Genomic DNA, 21,709 nt, shown 5'->3' on the forward strand with positions numbered 1-21,709 from the left:
AGGCACTGGAAAGGCAAGGAAACTGCAATATCAGGATCAAACAAATTGGAGACTTGGAGCTTTGTGTCATCCTAACACCACTGGGACTCTAGCCCAATTCCTCTCACAAGATCCCCTACTGGCCTCAAATAAATATTGCACAAGTGGGGTGACAAAATGGAAGCTTGTGGGCACTTAAGGTGGATGAGGGTGAGCCAAACACCATGCTTTCAGACCTTTCAGAAAGGTAGGAACAGAGCCATTGGTGAATGTCCCAAAAGCCAGATTCTGCAGCTGTGCGAATGACACCTTGAGGCAACTATCTCAAAGGGTGTTGCTAGATCTAACAAAATCAATGACACTTGACTTTTTTTCCATTGCCTGGAGATCATCAATCAAGGATATAAATATGATACATATTTTATCCCCAAATCATTGCAATACTTGTTACCAGATAGACAAAGATCCAGGAAGAGTGTTCCAGATGAATCCAGAACTGTCTTGATATGTCCTACTTAATATCCTTCCCCAAAAAAGGAAGATGTGAGACAGTGCAGTAATTGGGGAGGCCAACAACATTTAATTATGGCTGTATAAGCAACAGACTAACCACCCTTTGGTTAAACTGACATCTAGCCCACTTGGAGAGAAGCAATAACAATATCTGTCAATAAACCTCCCCATTGGTTCTCACCAATCATAAAATGCATGGACCCATAGTAGCCTGTACCTGTGTAGGTGAAATAGTATCAATGAAATTGTTACGTTTGTATCCTCTGCTCCGATGGAAACAGGCAAACTTGTCTGGATTTGATCAATGTTATTCAGAAAGCAAGTCCAAAATGCCTCACAGTCAGATATGCTAGTCTACTATCAAGTACAAATTACCAGGACTCTCTTGTTTATTTCTCAGTTTCTTTAATCAATGTGATCAATTCCCTTTGTGTTAATAACAATAAAAAAAATCAAACCAAACAAACACCACATCTATACACTCACCAATGCAAATCAATCCAGTAGAATCCAGTTTACTGCCAAGTGAACACTCACAATTGAAAGAACCAAGATTGTTCCTGCAGGCGCCGTTGACACATGGGTTGATTTCACATTCATTTATATCTAAAATCCAGAAGGAAAAGGTACCGTTAGGACAGCCATGCATTTCTGGAAAATATTATGCTGTATAAATGAAGCCATGAACCACGATATGCCAGAATGTCTGGTAAACTTGGCTTTTTTATTTTTTTTTAGATGAGGTACACAGTATGCTGGGGCAAGCACTGTGTATGTATGTGCATGTGTAAAGAAGTATTTGTATATTTTGTAAGTGTTAATTAAATGTCGCTTTCTTAGAAAGGCCAGAAACTTCCAAGAACTTGGACTAAAACATTTTCCAGAATAATTTATAATTGTCCTGTGAGAAATCAAAATCCTTTTTCCATGGAAAGCAATGCATTCCCAGCCACAACACACTGTGCACAAACAAAGGCCTTATTGTTTCTGTCATCTAGGCTCCATGAGGCTTTGGAAGAATTAAGAAAACCTTGTCAGAAACAAAGTATTACAATGCTGGCTGCAATTCCATAGTCCTGGAAAGTGCTCAAGAAAGAAGACTGAAACTGTAATACTCTAAATAGTATTCCACTCCAGCTACTCTCCTTCTCACTTTCACCCACATGGGTTTTTTTAAGCCCGTCCACATGTAAGAATAAGACTCCTGCTGTCAGCATTAGCCTTTTTTAAAAAATGAAATTACTTTTTAAATAATAAAAAAAAAACTACCAGCAAATTCTTCCTAACAACCACCAATTATGTCTTTTTGCAATTCACCAATTTTGTTTTAGATTCGGATCCTAAATCAAATTAGACATCCTAATCCTAACAGATAGTTCCTGTCATGGGTCACAAATGAAAAGTTTGGGTGCATGCTTATGTTCTTAAATAGTGATATACAAATAATGCCAAGCCCATAAACCTAAAACAGCCTGACACAAATTAATTAAAAATTAAATAAAGGACCTAGGAAAGTATTGGAAACAGGAAACATATCAATGGCTGATTTTCAAAGGAAAACAAACTATTCCGCTTATTTTATAGAAGTAGTACAAAAGGTTCCATTTTCACATCTAGAAATCTGAAACCTTTAGGAAACTGATTTCTCTCTCCATCCCCCTAAAACATACTGTACTGAGGGACAAACCCACTCTCTTTAATTAATAGGACTGTTCAACTAAATAAAGTGATCAGGACTTGGCCCTTGATATAAATTGTTTTTGAATAGTGACAATGCTTTATGCTAGTATACAGAGCAGCTGCTTTTGAGAATAAATTCAATATTCTTGTTCCCATATGACTAGCAGGAACAAAGAATTTGGTGGAAGCAGATCACAGAGTGATACTGGAGATACCTTAAATATTCACCACCTGCTAAATGATTCTCAAGACAGAACTAACTTTGGAGAACCTACACATAATGTACTTCTGTAAACCTTGTTTTCAATGGCTATACATTCTTTAAAACTGAGAAAACAAACAGGGAGATGAGGATATCTAAACTATGGTAGGACATGTAGCTTCTCCCTTTCAAAAGGGCTACCAGGAGAAACAGAGCAGTCTTCTTTTTCGCTATTCATATAGTATATTACATATGCATATATGTACATTACACACACAAATACAATAGAAGATATTAAGGTTGCATAGACAAGCACTCTAACGTTGCACAGAAAACCTTAATTCTGGCATTTCCTAACTTTAATTTGTGCATACTGGTTGTGCATACTGTCCACTGTGCTACAATCTTTACTTATATGATCACATACTATTTTGTTCCCCAGGAATCCTGCCTCATTCAGTGCACCAGGATGGATAGCACCCACTTGATGAACAGCTATTCAATATTTTATTTTATCCTTGCTGTGCAGGTGTGTAGCCCTGCATCTTATTTACTGCACACTATTCAAACCCTGCTCTGAAGAGTGAATTATTAATTTCCTCATGGGCTTTTCTATGGTGTTCAGCACTCGAGTATTTCAATGCTTCAACAAATATTAATAAATTTACTTTCACAATGCCCTCGTGAGATAAAGGATGGTGTTATTACCTTCCTTTTATAGCTGGAAAACTGAGGCACAGAGGGCATGTCTACATTGCACACTAAACCTGGACTCTGACTCAGGTCTGAACCCAAGTCCTTTTTTTGTCCACTCACAAATCAGTGTCTCTCAGGTCTGCAAGCACTCAGGACCGGGTCCTAGGGCCCTGCTAGCGGGTGGGTTCAGACCCAGAGTCCTACTGAGACTTGGGTCCAAGTCCCGTCATTTTGTAGTATGCACACAGGTCAAGCCACAGCCCCAAGTTAAGTCTGCATAGTGCAGTACGGACATGTTAGCATGACTGTGAGACTGAGGGTCCAGCAACTATAAACTCAGGTTTACAATGCAGTTGTGGATGCTCAAGCGTGGGCACGGAAACTGAGTCCACAAGCCCAGATCCCACGGACTCAAGTTTACAATGAAGTGTAGATGTGCCCAGACATATAAAGCTAAAAGTTTCTAATTATTGTAGGTGCTCAATGTGAGATGCCTACGGCCTGATTTTTCAGAGTAGTTAGCATTATAGAGCACTTTATATGTTCACAGCACATCTCCCACTGATGTCAGCTGCAAGTGTTCAGAACTTCTGCAAACCAGACTAATGGTCTGAAGATAGGCACCCAAGGAACACGCAATTAGTGGCCATCATGAAGTTTGGTTTAAGTGACTTGCCTAGCATCACACAAGAACTCTGTGTCAGAGGCAGGGATAGAAACCAATTCTTCAGGGAAACATTCAGCTTCCTTAACAATGAGACCCCCCTTTCTCTTCCTGCAATAGCCTTCCACATTCACTACACACTTTCCAACTTCTGCAACAAATGAGGCAGGGATCCTACAGACAACAGTCTCATTCTCCACACAACCTGATTCATCCCTAGAGTAGGTCCATACTGTGAACTGAAAGAGGCAGAGGTCTTGTTGAAAAAAAGTATGTAACTTATATGTAGTATGCGACTGTATCATAAGGCATGTGCACTGCACTGGGATGAATTAAGGTTGCACAGGAACCTTAATTCTAGTATTTCCTAGCCTTTGAATGGCTGACTTTGCAACCTTAATAATGTTATTTTAACATATTTTTGGTGTGCAACTTCCTAGGTTTTTAAAAAAGTAAAGTGAAAAAACAAATCCCTTCATCTGTAATAATATTGACGCCCACACAGATCATCAGCAAAATTGGAACCTTTAGATCGGGGATGGGCAAACTTTTTGGCCCGAGGGCCACATCTTGGTGGGGAAATTGTATGCAGGTCCATGAATGTAGGGCTGGGACAGGGGTTTGGTGTGTGGGAGGGACTGTGGGGTGTGGGAGGGAGCTCAGGGCAGGGGGTTGGAGTGCAGGAAGGGTGTGGCAGGGGGCTCAGGGCAGGGGGTTGGGGACTCAGGGCAGGGGGTGCCTGCAGGCAAGGGCAATGCAAGGAGCCCTCTGGCCTCCCACCTCACCCCCAGGGGCCATAGGGACATAGTGCTGGCTGCTTCCAGGAGTGGCACGGGGCCAGGGTAGGCAGGGAGCCTGCCTTAGCCCCACTGCGCCACGGGGGTGGCAATCCCACAAGCCGGATTGAAAGCCCTGACGGGCTGGATCCAGCCCGCAGGCCGTAATTTGCCCTCCCCTGCTTTAGATCCAGGCCACAAACCTCTGCCACTTGAGCTAGAGAAGTAACTGATGGCAGTAGTAGGTTGCCATCCTCTAAATGGACTAGCACTAGTGAGGAATCACACAAGCTTCCAGAGGGTTTACACAGATATTTGCTGACAGCAGAGCAATAGTGAAATTCAGGAATCTTGGATCCTATACCAAACTCTCTCTCCCCACACTTTCCTCCACTTGCACACAAATACTCCTACCACCCACATTCCCCATCCTCACTGGCTCCAAGTCCCAATCTCCTTCCTGTACCTTCTCATTCTATCTGTGTCCTGTTCCCACAGCATCAGGCTCCCTATACCCATCTCTTTGTCAACCCAGTCACATTTCTGCCACTATGGCATCCCATTTCTTTATGAGATCTACCTCCCCTCCTCCTTATCCACTGGTTCTCAGTCTCCTTTCCCAGCCAGTCCCAGTCTCCACCCTTCACTTCAGGTCCCTATCCCAGTTTCTCTCTCCTCTTTGCCAGCCTCTACTCCCAGTTTATATTCCCCACACCCAGGCTTTTTGTCCCAATCTATTCCCCCTGCTCCTGCTATCCTTCCCCACCTCCCTCGGGTTTGGTTCTTGTCCCCTCTGTATTAGAAGTGGGCATCTTCCTTCTTCATGCTCCCTGGGCATAGCAAGGATGTCACTGAGAGCACAAAAGAAATAGGATCTCTGCCGTCAGTTCAGATACGAAGACCTAGCCTGCCCACAGTAGCCCTGAGCTGCAACTGCAGGGAAAGTCCTTCTCTCAACCCTGGACTGGGGAATGTTCAGTACTGACAGAATCCCAGGAATTTACGAGCTAAAATCTAAGATATCTGTATTGAGAATGCGTGAACTGAGATTTTTCTAACATTTATAATTTGTCCAGATTTTCACAGGCATAGCTAACGGCACAGTACTGGCATAAAGGCCACCTGTTTGCCAAATTTTGAGTCCCTGTTCTAAACCACCCGAGTGCTAGAGCTTTTCAAAAATGATTACTAGGATTTTTTAACATGAGCAAAACACATTTTCCTTTAGCTTAATTCTCAGAAACATCTAAACTGTTTTGTCTGAAATTTTGCAAAAAGATTCAGCCTGAGGCAGACATCCAGCATGGAATATTTCAGCCCAAATGTTTAAAAGTATGGCAAAAGTTATAAAGCAACTGAAAACAGCTGCACATATAAACACACGCATGCACGCACACATACAAACACACACACTCTAAGTGCCTTCATTTTAAAAAAAGAGACATTCTGCTAACCAAATAGATCATCATCAGTCCAAACACACTTAAAATATCTAGTGTTAAAAACATAAAAAGTTTAAAATGTTTTGTTTAAAGAGATATCATCAACTTGCAATGTAATCATTTACAAATGAAATAAAAATACTACACCTATCTCTAAATCTCCATGATGCTTTCTGTGATTCTTCAATTACATTTTCCATTAAAAAAATTTCTTTCCCAATTTTCTGTATGAAGACCCACACAAACAAAAAGGAAAATGATTAAGATGCTGATCTTCTAAACACAAACCCACCCACCCCATCTCTATTTTTTCCAATTTGTTTACTTTGTGCATTTGACACGGTTTGGTTCCAATTCAGCAAAGCACTTAAGCACATGCTTAACTTCCACTGAAGTCAACAGGACCACTCATTTTGAAAGTTAATCACATATAGAATTGTTTGCATAACAAATTGACTGATAGCCTAAATGATCATACAGGGGGAAAATTACAAAGGTCCCATTTCAACAAGGCACTTAAATGTGCAGAACACCATCTTCAGTGCTTTGCTGAACTGAGGCCAATGAGCGCACAAAGTAAACAAACAGGAAATAATGTTTTCCCCTCTTTGTTGTAATAATACTATTGCTACAATTAACAGCTAAGAAGTAAGATATTTTCAGATAAATGTGACTTTAAGTTGATAATATTCCTTTAATTTTTAAAATGCAAAGCAAGCATATGTGAACATATTTATCATTTTTAAACAAATATTTTTCTTTAAGTGTGGTGTATATATATATTGTCATAGAACCAACATTGAAACAATCCATTGTACATTCCTTGAAATAAACTTCAAAGCACGTCTGGTTTACATTTGTGGAAACACAATCTAAACCACAGAGCTTGTTGTAAAAATTTCTACTTTCACAGACTCTCAAGGCAAACAAACAAACAAACAAACAAACCAACCCAACAACAACTTGCAAAGTTTCATAACTTGGTTATGAATAGAAAACAACACAGGCTTTAATGTTTCATTATGGTTATTGCTGAAAGTTATATTAATTAAAACTATATTGTTGAACAGCATGCATCTGAGTAATATAAAAGCATGACACAATGTTACTATTGAGAGCAAAACTTTACAACTAGTAAACTGAATGGCTTACCATTCCTTTGAAAACAGAATTTGGCAGGAGGAAAAAAAAAAAAAAGAGTGAAATGAATTTATTCCTCAAACTGCTAAGCCGCTCAATGTTAGAAAAAGTGTAATAGATTTTATAGTTTCATAGACAGCTTTATGCCAAACCATTACTGGATCATTTTTACCTGATCAGCTAAACTAAACTTCCGCCTAACTATGGGATTTTTAGATGGATACAACAGATCATTCATAAAGCATGTGTGTATAATTTAATATGCACACAAGCATATTAACAATAACTGACAAGACACTTCAGCTCCTGCTGTAAACAAAATATATTTTAGGGTGTCTGGATTAAAATAATTATGTTCAGAAGGAAAACTTCCCCAAAAGTTCAGGTTTATATTGAACCTGAAGTTTTGGGGAATGAGGTACCAAGTCAGTTTCGCCAAGTGGAGAAGTAGATAGAAATATCTTTAATATTCTGGGTTTATTAGATTCCAAATAAATAGCATTACTGATGATCACAAAATTACCATATTAATTTTAAAATAGTACATATGTAATGGCAGTAGTCAATACTATAAGGTCAAATGTGCCCTACCAAACAAGGATTGCTTATTGTGGAGAGCAGTGCAGAAGCAGTAATGCATGTCAATACGTCTCACTGAGACACAAAACTTCACTGCACATGGGCAGCACAGCCACTCAATCACAATTGCTCTCTGTAACAGGGTATGCTTCCCTCAAGTAGCCAACCAGCTCTGGTGACTGATCTGAAAGGGGTGAATGGGCCACAACCCTAGCTTCTCCTAGCTCCTTTTGGTGTAACAATGCTAGCCCAATGTAGTCTTGGTACTAAAGGGAGCACTAATACTGTAACCACAGCCAGCCCCTATCGTGATATATTGCTTACTTATGAAAATGCAGAAGTTTTCTTATGAAAATTTGAAGTTGCTGTAGGTAAACAACAAACAGGAGTTTTGTTTATTCATTAGAATACCCAGAGCAAAACATTACCTATGACCTGTTATCACTTTGAAGAATCATGAATGATCATTCAAATATTTTTTCTTTCAGTGGCAGAATACAGGTACATTTTAAATTTACATAACAATCCACTAATTGGGCTACAATTTTGTCTGCACGCTTCCCCTCCCTTACCCATCAGTCATTGCTTGCTCTAGTTGTGAAATATCTCTGTATACCCCACATACCTATTATACTGAAATGTTATACCAGAAATTATAGTCAGAAGCACTGTGCTGAATAAGTATAAATAAATCAGACTTGCTCACTATTTGTATTTTTATATTTGATGCAGGCTGCTTAAACTGATCATTAATTTAGTTAATGCACCTTTTAAATTTAGATAAAAGTTAAAAGTGGCCATTTTTTCAAATTATGAGTTGAATTTTCTTGATGAATGGAAATGACTTTCAGGCTTCTAATGACATATCCTTGCATGCTCCCCTGAAAATACCAACCCTATCACAATTTTTGAATTAATACGTTAATTTGTCTGGTTATGTTCTCAGACTGAAAACCAAAACTGGATGGAGATGTCCTTTTTAATGCCATTTCAATTATTTCAGCTCAGTTGTTTGTGTTCTGGTATCTTGTTCAATACATTAGCAAGTTTATGGTCAGAGTTAAGCTTTGAAGTTAAATATCAAGATGAACATGCAAACATCATCTCTCTTGGTAATATAATGTCTGTCTGCAGCAGACTCAAGACACTAGCATATTAAGCATAGAGAGAAAAACACTTTCACTGCTAAAACTATTTTTTAAAAAATATGAAAGCTTAAACTCAAGAATAAATTTTAGCTAAATACTGTGTATAGTATTCTAAGACAGTATAGTGATGAGTACAGTATAAATCCTGTATGGATATGACTGATAGGAAAAGACTACTCTGAAAAGAATGCAGTTGGATCTTTAACAGACAATGAGAGCAGACAAACCCTCAGGTTTTAATGGATGCATGGAACACAATTCCCTTTGAATGGAAAAGGACTGAGTTGACCCTGCCAGGAACGGAACCACTGGTTCATGAGATTCTAAGTATTCCAAAGCTGAAGCCTTCAACTTGCAAACCATTCCCTTTGGAAAAGGGCAATTCACAGTGATAATACTGAATTATATAATTCAAGTGGCCAACCCAAAAATAACACTGAAAGTTATCAAAAGTCCACTATTCCTGGTAGCATTATGCATTTCTGTTCAAAATAAAACAGAAATTAACACCTCTGCTCCAACTTCATTTATCAGCACTATCAATACCAAAGATCTAAACTCTCAGAATGCCCAAGAGATAAATGTGCATTTTCTTTAACTTTCTCTTCAAAGTATTCTGTCTAAGAAAACATACTGTCATGTAGAAAATGAACTGGCTATATTGGAGGAAATTCAGTCATGCCCCAACATTCTAACAGAATTCCACTGAGAGCAATTACAAGATGCATCTTTTGATTTATACCATAATATAGGCCTTTCTTTCCCTTCCCTTCATTGTTTTGTATCACCCCAAGTCTTCTCTGCTCATCTCATAAACTCCAATACTATAATATCACAGATTAGATCAACACTATCCAGATGGCTCCCACTGCAGCATTTTTACCTTCACATGTGTCAGTCTCAGTGCTGAATACATAACCCTTTGGACATGTACAGCTGTAGCTTCCAGGTGTGTTTCGACACAGGCCATTGTCACACAGCAGTCTGTTCACTGAACATTCATCAATGTCTGGAAAAGATCAGGTAGACATATTAACGAACAAGTCTGCCCTCCTTTTCTCCAAGTATTATTTTATCTGGACTCTCAGCAGCAGTCATGTGTCTGAAATTCAGTTTTCTGCATTTGTATCTGAACAAGGAGAAATGCCAATACTTGGTTTCAAGAGGTTAATTAACTTTCAAATTCCTCTTACCCCATATTCTATATCACATTTAAGAATTTTCACTACTGTTTTGTAAATACATATCAGTTTTTCAGTAAAGCACAGCTCTATGTTCTCAGCATGTCCTCCATTAGAACATGGCGACCTTGGGATATTTAGCAGTTTATAAACAGCCATGATTATTGCCCTTGGATTTGTCTGTTTGGCAGCCAGCAGTGATGTTAAACATGCTTTTAACAAAAATTCATTAAGAGTTACATCACTGTGCTAATCCTTTTCTCTGTGCAAGTATTTGCTATCAGAGGAGGTACAGTAGGAAACGCCTACACTAATATCTACGTATAAAAAATACCCTGCTACACTCCAGCTGATCACACGCTGAAATATTGCAACCATGATTGTCTCATGAGTGTCCATATTTCTACCTAGCTACTGATTGATAGCAGATATATTACCACAAGCTAACATTAAAGCTGAAAAGTCAAGCACTGAAAAATCCGGAAAACCCAAAAGTTAATGTTGCTCCTTAACTTTACTTTAGACATTTGCAAATCTTCTATAATATACATTAACAAACAATATTACTGTAAACTGCTTATGATTAACAATGAAAACAAAATTATAAAATTAATTTTTTAAAAGTTATTCTGTGATTCCCATTACTCTAGTATTTTAACACCTCACAAACACTTTATCCTCCCAATTTGTGAAGAAAGTGCTATTATCCCCATTATACAGCTGGGGATGTAACAGAAATTAAGGGCTTAATCTAATTTCCATCAAAACCAATAAGCTGATTTCAAGATACTTCAGTGGACATTAGATTTGAGTGAGTTGCCAAAGGTCACACCGGAAGTCTGTGTCAGAGCTGAGAAAATAATCCAGCCTTTCTGAGTTCCAGTTCAATGCTTTAACAAGACCACCCTTCCTCTCATACAACATACATCTCTACCTCGATATAACGCTGTCCTCGGGAGCCAAAAAATCTTACCACATTATAGGTGAAACCGCGTTATATCGAACTTGCTTTGATCCACCGGAGTGCGCAGCCCCGCCCTCCCGGAGCACTGCTTTACCGCGTTATATCCAAATTCGTGTTATATCGGATTGCATTATATCGAGGTAGCGGTGTATGTGCAATTTAAAACTGTAGGAGCAACCTTTTGGTATTTCCAGTCTTTTGACTGCTTGATTTCTCAAGGTTAATGTTTCGGTAAAGAAAAGGTCTATCTCCCTCTTTAACTGAAAATTTTTTAAGAAGAGGAAAAATAAGCAAAAAAGGACAGAATGACGTAATTAGAGAGACAAGGTGAGTGAGGTAATATCTTTTACTGGACCAATTTCTATTGGTGAGAGAGACAAGCTTTCGAGCTTACACCGAGCTCTTCTTCAGGTCTAGGAAATGTCCTCAGGGTGCCACAGCTATGTACAAGCTAGAACAGATTGTTTAGTATAAGTTGTTAACACATGATAACAGTTTTCAAGTACGTAAAAGTTTGTTACAAGGAGGAGGGAGAAAAATTGTTCTTCTTAACCTCTGAGGATAGGACAAGAAGCAATGGGCTTAAATTGCAGAAAGGGAAGTTTAAGTTGGACATTAGGAAAAACTTCCTGACTGTCAGGATGGTTAAGCACTGGAATAAATGGCCTAGGCAGGTTGTGGAATCTCCATCATTGCAGATTTTTAAGAGCAGGTTAGACAAACACCTGTCAGGAATGGTCTAGATAATACTTAGTCCTGCCATGAGTGCAGGGGACTTGACTAGATGACCTCCCGAGGTCCCTTCCAGTCCTATGATTCTATGATATTTCATGGGACAATTCAAACGGAAGTGTCTTTTCCAGTCATAGGGAGGAAAGTGGGGGGGGGGGGGGGGGAAGAGGGGAAGCTCAGGGTGAGGTGTGTGGTTTAAATGGGTTACAGATTGTTGTAATAAACCAGTATCTCTATTCAGTCCATGATTTTTTGTGTCTATCAAAGTTATTAATTTAAGATGCCAGGCTTGTCATCTGAAGGTGTTGTGCAGGTTTCCTTTGAGGATGAGGACTGAGAGGTCAGATATAGAATGATCACTTTGTGAAAAGGGTTCATCCACAGTTGATATGGTGTTTTTGTCTTTTAGCATTTTTCTCTGTGAATTCATTTGAGAGCATAGTGATTGTTTCACTTCACCCATATAGTTTTTATTGGGGCATTTAGTGAACTGGATGAGGTACACCACATGTTGTGATAGGCTTGCGTAGGACCCTTGTGGGAGGTGTTGACCATCGCAGCAGTGGAGATCTCTCTCTAGGTTTTACATCTGTTGTTCTGTCAAAGTCTGGTGCTGCTTTGAGTTGGTATGGCCTGTTCTGTGGGGAGCTTGCTTCTGATGACAAACTTGGAGAGGCTGGGGTGTTGTTTGAAAACCAGAAGAGGAGGTTAAGGAGAGATTTATTTCAGGCTGTAGTCCCCATAGAGTATGGGTTGTAAGAGGGCCGCTCCTGAATGTACAGACTGAAAGGGGTAGGTTTTCTAAAGAGATTTTGTGCTTTTTCATTGTAGCTAAACGTAATATCCACTTTCCTCACACACTAAAGGTCCTCTCCTGCTTCCACTAAAATCAATGTGAGTTTAACCATTAGTAATTAATTAATAACTCAAATAACTTACCAACACAGTTCCTTCCAGAGGGATCAGGTTCATAGCCACTGTTACAATTACAACGATAGCTACCACGTAGATTTTCACAAATTCCATTGGCGCAAATATCAGGATCCAATGCACACTCATTAATATCTGTATCAATATAATAGAGAAGATTAATGCAATTGTATTACACATTTAATGCCGTGAAACATCTTATCTTGGAATAGTTGCACACATAGAAATGCCTCTAACTCAAAATATCTATTTTGTAAGTGTAGTGACTATGGATTGAGGGCCGAAGAGTCATTCTTTGCACATTTTCATCTCATAGGATCCAGGACTTTTCCACATTAACAAAACAAAACAAAAAAATACTCTTTCTATATGTGGATTCCTCTGGTTTATATAGATCCATTCAGAAACACTGGAAAGAACAACAAGGATGCCGGGCCTGATTGTGATCTCACTTAAACCTCTTTTACACTGATGCTACTCCACTTATTTCCATGATTTACTTGGACTGATTAACAATGGTGCATCTGAGATCAGTATCTGGCCTGCAATTTATGTGTACACCAATACATACTCAGACAAACACTTTGTTAACCTGGCATTAAAGATTATAAGATGTCCAAAGCTTTCATAAGAAAATGGAAATCAGTGGAATCTGGTCTACTTTATGGTGTTATTACAAATCTATAACCAAAGTTCACTAACCTTGATGGAATCTTGGGGAACACAAGGCACATTTCATGCTACATCCTACCTCCCTGTAGCACAGATTTCGCCTAACAAGTCCAGACCCTCCTTTTCCCTTAAGAGGTTTTTTTCTTTTGGTAGAAGTTCAGTACCCTCCTATGCCCCAACTTTTCTGATGTCTTCAGGGAGCAACCAGGTGGGTCCATGAATAGAATGAAGGGAGCAGGACTGGGTGACTGTTACTGCAGTGTGGTAAAAGGAGTATGACTAGGGTGGAGAGACAAATGGACATGACTGGGAATGAGAACTGTCTGTAAGGGGGATTTCCTGCCTGCTCTCAGAAAAGGGAACAGATGAGGAGGAAAACACTGCTTTGGTTGGGGTAGGGGGTTCCGGTTTGAAGATGTTCAATTTTCCCCTGCTTTGGGGAATGGTTTGAGCAAGCCAAGTTCTTCAGAGTAAGCAGCAGCAGGGTCCTATGCGAACCTGCTTTCACTTGTATGAGATCCACAGCAAAGGTTACAATTTCGTTCAGGCCTCCAAAAGGGATTTTAATTTATATTTGATCCCTGGAGGAGATTAATCTTCTGAAGGCACCTGGCAAAGACTACGATCTGTCTTATATCCCTTGTGAAGAGTTACAGTCTTCAGGTACTGAATAAAGACTGTAACCTCTACAGAGGACCTCATACAAATTCCCATAGTTAGAAACTGTAGCTTTGCGGGAAATGGTTATTTCTCTTGTGAGATTTACAGGCTCCCCAAGTGGCACTAGTGGAGCTTCTACAGTCAGTAAACCATAAAGTACTCATCTCAGAGAATTTACAAACTCTGCTTATGTACTTCACGTTACTTATGTGAAGACATTAAAAATCACAGCCTGTAAAATGATAAAACTAGGCCCATATGCTTACAATATTGAACTGAAATAACATTTTCTTTTTTAAGTATTATTTTTAAATGCTAACTATGCTATTGCTGAAAGTACTATAGTAGGGTATCATACTGCTCCCACTGAAGTGATGGGAGTTTTACTCCTGACTTGGATGGGAACAATTCTCATCCTTTCTTAGGAACCTTTGATTTATTTTAATATTGTACCATATTAAAAACATACCATATCTTGAAAAAAGCCTTTAGCCACTTGTATCTTATGAAAAATCCAAATGCTGAATTCATACTTTTGAATATTTGTTTTACTTTCATTATTGTTCATGAGTCTTATATATATAAGAAAAAAATGTAACATTACCTCGTCCATCCACAGTAATGCCTACTCCACTGCTACACAGGCCATGGAAATCAGCTACTCGATTGAAACAGAAGTTGTATAAAAAATGTTAGTTCTAAACCTCCAAGTACATACTTGAATGAAAATTGTGACATCATGAAACGAAACACTAAAAGGAAATATATGGTATTATCCTCTCAAAAGTACCATCTCCTCGAGTTAGTACCTACAACAGTAACATCACACATGATGCTAATTGACAGCTTCACAACAGGGCAATGTCACCCCAGAAAGCAACATGGACTGTTCTCCAAAATATGGTGATATGAATACTGTTTTCAAGGGGGGTATGTGGCAAATAAACTTTTTCTTCATGTTCTCTGCATTTTGCTGTTACTAAAGATGAGTGAACTAGTTCTTATTAAAAAATAATTAAAAAAGAGTGGTTTGAACATCAACCCTAATTCCCAATTGAATAGTGACTGTACTTTACACTGGACTGATTTGGTTAGGGAACCTACAGCTCCTTGTCTAACGCCTTTAAGGTACCTTTTCTTCAATCCAACATAACCTCTTCTGGCTCACCCTACACTTAAAGATAATCATGAGGCCCAGCTGCATCAATCTAGACCTTGGTGCCTACACCCTGAATTCTCACATAGTCTGGACAGCTCTGGAGTTTGGTGCACTCTAGACAGCACTGGGCATGGAAGAACTTAAACAAACATTTTCTTCTTTTGTTCACATTAAATACTACAAATTTAGATTACCTTGAAAATAAATGCTATGAATCTGCTTTGAAACAGACTTATTAGTCTATGTTAGCTGAAGAATTATACAACTTTACCTGAGTTCTTGGCAGGACATGGGTGACATGGCTCTCCAAAGCCATAGTCTGGATTGGCACAGCAACATTCAGATTTTGTCACTGCCCCAGGGAAAGGGCGGACACACACTCCTTTTTTGATTCCTCCATAGCATGTGCTGCGCATATGAGTATCTAAGAAAGGGGAGGCAGAGAAATAATTATGTTTTCTTACACTAGGAAGGATATGAATGAATACTCTTTCAACAAGAACCTGAGGTCATAATCTTATCCAGTGAAAGGGATACATTTTGTCCTGTATGAAGGATGGCTCACTTAGAAGCCACAGAAAGCCAAGTGCCTGCATCGAAGAACAGAATTTGGCTCTAAATAGTTATCTGAATGTTCCCTTTCCAAGTATATGTTCCCATCTGTGGTGTATGTTCTTTCCAAACTCATCTGTCATTTGGAGGCTGATTCTGCATGCTTATGTTTAATAGTACAGTAACTTACTCCATGAAAAGTGCCATCGGACTCAAAGGCACTACTTATGAAGCAAGATAATACTCAGTGTAAGGGTAGCAGAAAGGAGCCTTTTGATTGTAAGTTCTTTGATGCACTTTTCTGCAAAATGCCTATGACATTGTGAGTATTACTAACATAAAATAAAATAAGATAAAATCAGCCCCACGTAATGTGATAACTTTCAGATTACAAATACTTTTCCGCGAGCTAGAATGTCTGAATAATATTATTCAGATCATTCAGTGAATCATGTAGCATAGTCAGATAGAAAGCTCCTGTGTCAGATCCTGCAATACTGTAGATTTCTAAACACCATATAGACTCCTTGAAATTCTATCCAGAGGATTTCGTATGAATGAAAATTTTGTTACACACTATTTGAAATAACCTACTTTATGTCTGGAGCAATTATATCATCTTTTTGTAAAACTGAAATTCCCAAGTGATCATGAATCTGCCTCATGATTTCTTGGCATCTTAAGGGCATTTCCTGTTGAAACTGTAATATTTATGGTATATCTTTAAGAGATACTAGTGATGACCCATGGGTATGGTTCTATGAGTGAGGTGGACAAATGTGTGTGTGGTTCTGGCAGAGTTGTGCTGATTTGTGCATAGGTTGAATAGTGGCAGTTGGGCCAAGTAATCCCCCATCTCTGCAGTCTCCCTCATACACCCAATGAAATTACAACATGCAAGTCAGATGGAGAGAAAGAGTAGTGATTGTCTAGAATTCTTGGTATGACAAAGATAGATGCTTTTCTGTAGCTGTCACACAGGTGTAATTCATAAAATCAAAATAGCCAACAACTTAAAAACTGGATGGCAACAGATTGCAAATCCCAGCAATGACAGGATCTGGGGATATTCTAAACAAAAAAGAGCTCTCAACTATGCATGTAGCTGTATATATTACTTCACACTGACTGAATAGACATTCTGGTCTTCAGAATGACACAGACAGAGTGGCAATTCTGGAATCTTATAAGTAGCAGCAGTCCATCTTGAAAGCTCCAAGCCGTTCAGTTACTGTGTGCCATGCTATAGCATCGCAAGTGACTAGAAAAATGCAATTCTCAAGTAACAGTCCTTGCCACAGATAATGCAGATGCAGGGTCAGAGGGATGAAGTCAGGGCACTACTACCACTTGAGGCCTGTTGTGCTTTCCTCTCTTCACTTTCCCCTCTCTCTCAACCACCTTTTTTCAACCTCTTTGATTCCCTGTTGCAGCACAATCCTCCAGTGTAACCTGTTGCTAACTGCATCCTCCCCAGCTTGATGTTGAAAGTTTTCAAATTCCTTTTGCAAAATGTCCTTGAACCTGAGTCTAGGTTGGCCTAGTAGCTTTGGAGCATCTGCAAATTCTCCATAAAGGAGATCCTTTGGAATGCATGCATTCAATGCAGATGACCAAGCCAGTGGAGATACCTGTGTCTAAGAATGATGAGTAGACTTGGCAATTTTGCTTTTTCAAGTATTTCGGTGTTGTGGACTTATGTTTCCCACTTCATATTTACAATACAGTGAAAACAGCAGGTATGGAAGATGTTTAGCCTTTGCTCAAGCCTGCTGGGGGCAGTCCACCACCATACAGCAGTGTGCTCAGAATGCAAGTCTGGTAGGCCTGTATCTTGGTGTTCAACATTAGTTTCCTGTTATCCCACACACGCTTGGTCAGCTGGCCGAATGTGGTGCTTGCCTTTCTGATGCCAGAATTAATCTTGTCATCTGGAGATAAGTTATCCGATACAGTTGGTCCCAAATAGCATAACTTGTACACAATTTCTATCATGGTGCTATTAAAACTTCTGGTGTAGTCAAGAGACCTTGGGCCATAATCAAGGTTTTCTTTAGACTGATGGTTAGTCCAAATTCACCACAAGCTAGCACAACGCTATTACATAAGATTCCTCCTTCCTTCCTTCCTTCTTGAAGCAAAGAATCTTATTATATAAATATTTGCAGCTGTGTACGCTCACAAGTGAAATACTGTGCTGAGCTGCCTTACAATTTGTAAAGCCCCAAACTGCTGGAACACTGGGGGTGGGAGGTAAAGGAGAGCACAGAAAACTGAACACTGAGTTGATTCCCACTACTGTCTTTCCCACTATTAAAAAGAACAGGAGTACTTGTGGCACCTTAGAGACTAACAAATTTATTAGAGCATAAGCTTTCATGGACTACAGCCCACTTCTTCGGATGTGGGCTGTAGTCCACGAAAGCTTATGCTCTAATAAATTTGTTAGTCTCTAAGGTGCCACAAGTCCTCCTGTCCTTTTTGCGGATACAGACTAACACGGCTGCTACTCTGAAACCTTTCCCACTATTGTCTCACTCCCAGAAAGTGAGATCAGACCAGCCTGGACCCCAAAATGTGTGGACCACAAAAAGTTGTTGCATAGCTAGTACTTAAAGCTGGCTCTGCTACTGTGCCCTAATTGTGAAATCCCTAATACAATACCATCTCAGGCTGTTTGTGCTCATTTGAATACTTTATTGGCAATATTTATTAACATGATATAAGCAAATATCATGGCTGAAACATCAGTGAGAACAATTCTTGGTTTAAACCTTAGCATAAGTTTAATTAACTATAATAAAATTCCTGCATTTATTAAAATACTGTACATATTTAGTATTCTCATTTAGAAATAGAGTAAAGGAACATTCTGCTTTTCACATTAGCTTCCTTTCACTCCTTGAACCATGCAGACTTTTCCTATTGGAGTTTCTAAATGGAGTTTGTAATTGAATGGGTCAGACTGAGCTGGCACTTGGTGGAACACTGCAGTGGTTTTATTTTGGTAATCCCCCAGCTTCTGCAGAATTAAAATTTTTGTTTTAAAATAAGAATATAAAGTGCTTAGCCCTTATGGTTTTAGAGATACCCTTTCCAATATTAACTGATGCAGTACAATCTTCCTGTGTCTGTAGACATGCAGGTAGAAATCATGGACTGCGTCTTCAGTACATGGAGCTAACATTAGTTTTAAGCCACCTTTGTGTTATCCCAATCCTCAGGGCCTAGTTCAGCCTCAGGGTTGTTCTTAGATGTGCAGGCTTATAATGTGCTCTATAGGGCCATAATTCTAGCAGGGATCAGCAGAGAACAGAATGCTTCAACTATAAAGAACTATGGTTCTTTATATCCCTTTATCCTTGATCTGGTTGAATAGTTCTAAGATTGCTGATAACTGCTGTATTATTTATCTCAACTACATTTATCTTAACTTAGAAGCATAATTATGACAATTTAAATGTTGACACAGTTAACTACTTCACTGCTGATCATTTTAAGTACCACCATGTTCTTCTTCCAATCTGATCTCTCGGTAATAGCAAACAGCCAACTACAGAAAAGAAATCTGATAAAAAGCCATCAGACAACATCTGCTAGCACCCAATAATAATTATCTATATTGCCTTTTTTCCAATACACATCTTTAAACACAGTGAACATGCACATTTACAGTACTGTCAAGTATCAGAGTGGTAGCTGTGTTAGTCTGGATCTGTAAAAAGCGACAAAGAGTCCTGTGGCACCTTATAGACTAACAGACGTATTGGGGAATAAGCTTTTGTTGGTGAATAACCACTTCATCAGATGCATATAGTGGAAATTTCCAGAGGCAGGTATAAATATGCAGGCAAGAATCAGTCTAGAGATAATGAGGTTAGTTCAATCAGGGAAGATGAGGCCCTCTTCTAGCAGTTGAGGTGTGAACACCAAGAGAGGAGAAACTGCTTTTGTAGTTGGCTAGCCATTCACAGTCTTTGTCTAATCCTGAGCTGATGGTGTCAAATTTGCAAATGAACTGGAGCTCAGCAGTTTTTCTTTGGAGTCTGGTCCTGAAGTTTTTTTGCTGCAGGATGGCTACCTTTAAATCTGCTATTGTGTGTCCTGGGAGATTGAAGTGTTCTCCTACAGGATTTTATATATTGCCATTCCTAATATCTGACTTGTGTCCATTTATCCTTTTACGTAGTGACTGTCCAGTTTGGCTGATGTACATAGCAGAGGGGCATTGCTGGCACATGATGGCGTATATTACATTGGTGGACGTGCAAGTGAATTAACCGGTGATGTGACTGATCTGGTTAGGTCCTGTGACAGTGTCGTTGCTGTAGATATGTGGGCAGAGTTGGCATCGAGGTTTGTTGCATGGATTGGTTACTGAGTTAGAGTTACTATGGTGCGGTGTGTGGTTGCTGGTGAGAATATGCTTAAGGTTGGCAGGTTGTCTGTGGGCGAGGACTGGCCTGCCTCCCAAGGCCTGTGAAAGCGAGGGATCATTGTCAGTGATCTAAAACCCATCCTGGATGAAGCTGAGAGCTACGTGATTTGGTAGCCTTAGTTTAAGAATAGAGAAGCTCAGTTTTTTCCTTAATCTTTTTTATTTTCTAATTTTCAGCACATTGTGCAGCATAATTTCACGCCACCAAACACAGTGATTCTGAAATATTTATGAGTCCATATAAAATAATGTTTACTTAGGTTGCATTTTTATGATAATTTCTTATATTTCTCCTGTTGGAGTATTGTTTGCTTTACTTGATCTTCATAGGATGAGGGAAAGAGGTGAAAATGAGAGAAACAATATATTCAAAAGAATACAACTTCTTTCCCCTCCCCTGACCAAAGTGGTTTATTTTTTCCAATGATTTGGGGTGAGTGATTGGCATTAGAGGAAAGGGTGAGATGTACAAGTGAAAATACTGACTCAGGAATGGAAATGTATTTAAAAAGACACAGGAGACAGCGAAGATGAAGACACACAGACTATCAACCATGTGGCAGAATGAATCCTATATAATTATTTTAATCTACAACAAATGTCAACATTATCAAAAAGAATATCTTTTGATTTTTTTTAAATGTTATACTTTGGTAAATCATAATAATAAGTTCTAATTGCTTTTCATTGAAGAAATCTCACTTACCTACACAAACACGGCCATCAACCCCAACAGCCAGGCCTGGTGGACATTCACACCGAAAAGAACCTTCAGTGTTGATGCAATGACCATTCATGCAAATTCCTGGTGTCTGACATTCATCAATATCTGCCCAGAGGGAAACATAATTCACTTATTGCCATTTTTGAGTAAATGTCATTAAAGCATTGCCTCATGGCACCATAGTAATTGACAGATTGTTGCATTTTCCTGTTAAACTTGATATGCAAGGTCTCAGCCAAAGGGAATGTACTTTAAAACAAATTTTCAGAAAAAATGTTGAGTCTAAAGGTATCAGAGATTCTATATTTAGCTTGTCAATTGCAGATTTTTCACTTTATTTTCTGCCATTTATTTCACAGTAATACTGTGTTTCAAAATTGAAGTTAGAATATAAATAATTATGGCATAATTATCATTTAGCAAAGCCAGTGCTTCACTTAACTTCACTAAGGACATGATGCTGTTCCCCGTGGAGTCAGTGACAAAAAACTCCTATTAACTTCAAAGGTGCAGGATCAAACTCTGCAAAGAGAGGTTTACTTTGGCCAGTCGTGCAATTTTCACAGTGAAGTACTCTAAATGGAGTGTCACTACTATTGATTTATCTCACTTTGTTTTTTCTAAGACACCTGTTATTGCAGCATCGAAGTACTGAATTCACTATGAGGTGGTTGAACAAAACATTATGTTGTAATAAAGTTCACTACTAGAGCATTGTCCTGTAGCCACCATTTATATACCGCAGTCAATCTTTTAGGAGTTAATTCATGGTGATGGGAATTTTTCATTTGTTTTAAATAAAAATAACTGATTTTTAAAATTCAAAACCTGGTAAGACTTTGTTGTTCTCTCAAGCCTGACAATTTATTTGTGCTTTT

General features: G+C 38.9%; 1 protein-coding gene across 2 annotated transcripts in view; it reads right to left on the minus strand.

Annotated features, from left to right (window-relative positions):
• Positions 1-21,709, minus strand: part of FBN2 (fibrillin 2) — a 257,739-nt gene that overhangs the window by 124,620 nt on the left and 111,410 nt on the right. For both annotated transcript variants that reach the window (XM_005303063.4, XM_065599317.1), the window contains 6 exons: positions 20,814-20,936; positions 15,389-15,541; positions 14,563-14,616; positions 12,636-12,761; positions 9,703-9,828; positions 979-1,098 (listed from right to left, as the gene is read on the minus strand). In XM_005303063.4, coding sequence (XP_005303120.2) covers positions 979-1,098; positions 9,703-9,828; positions 12,636-12,761; positions 14,563-14,616; positions 15,389-15,541; positions 20,814-20,936 — 702 coding nt within the window. The remainder of the gene's footprint in view (positions 1-978; positions 1,099-9,702; positions 9,829-12,635; positions 12,762-14,562; positions 14,617-15,388; positions 15,542-20,813; positions 20,937-21,709) is intronic.

The sequence above is a fragment of the Chrysemys picta genome, chromosome 6 (assembly GCF_011386835.1).
Source record: "Chrysemys picta bellii isolate R12L10 chromosome 6, ASM1138683v2, whole genome shotgun sequence".
Classification (NCBI taxonomy): domain Eukaryota; kingdom Metazoa; phylum Chordata; order Testudines; family Emydidae; genus Chrysemys; species Chrysemys picta.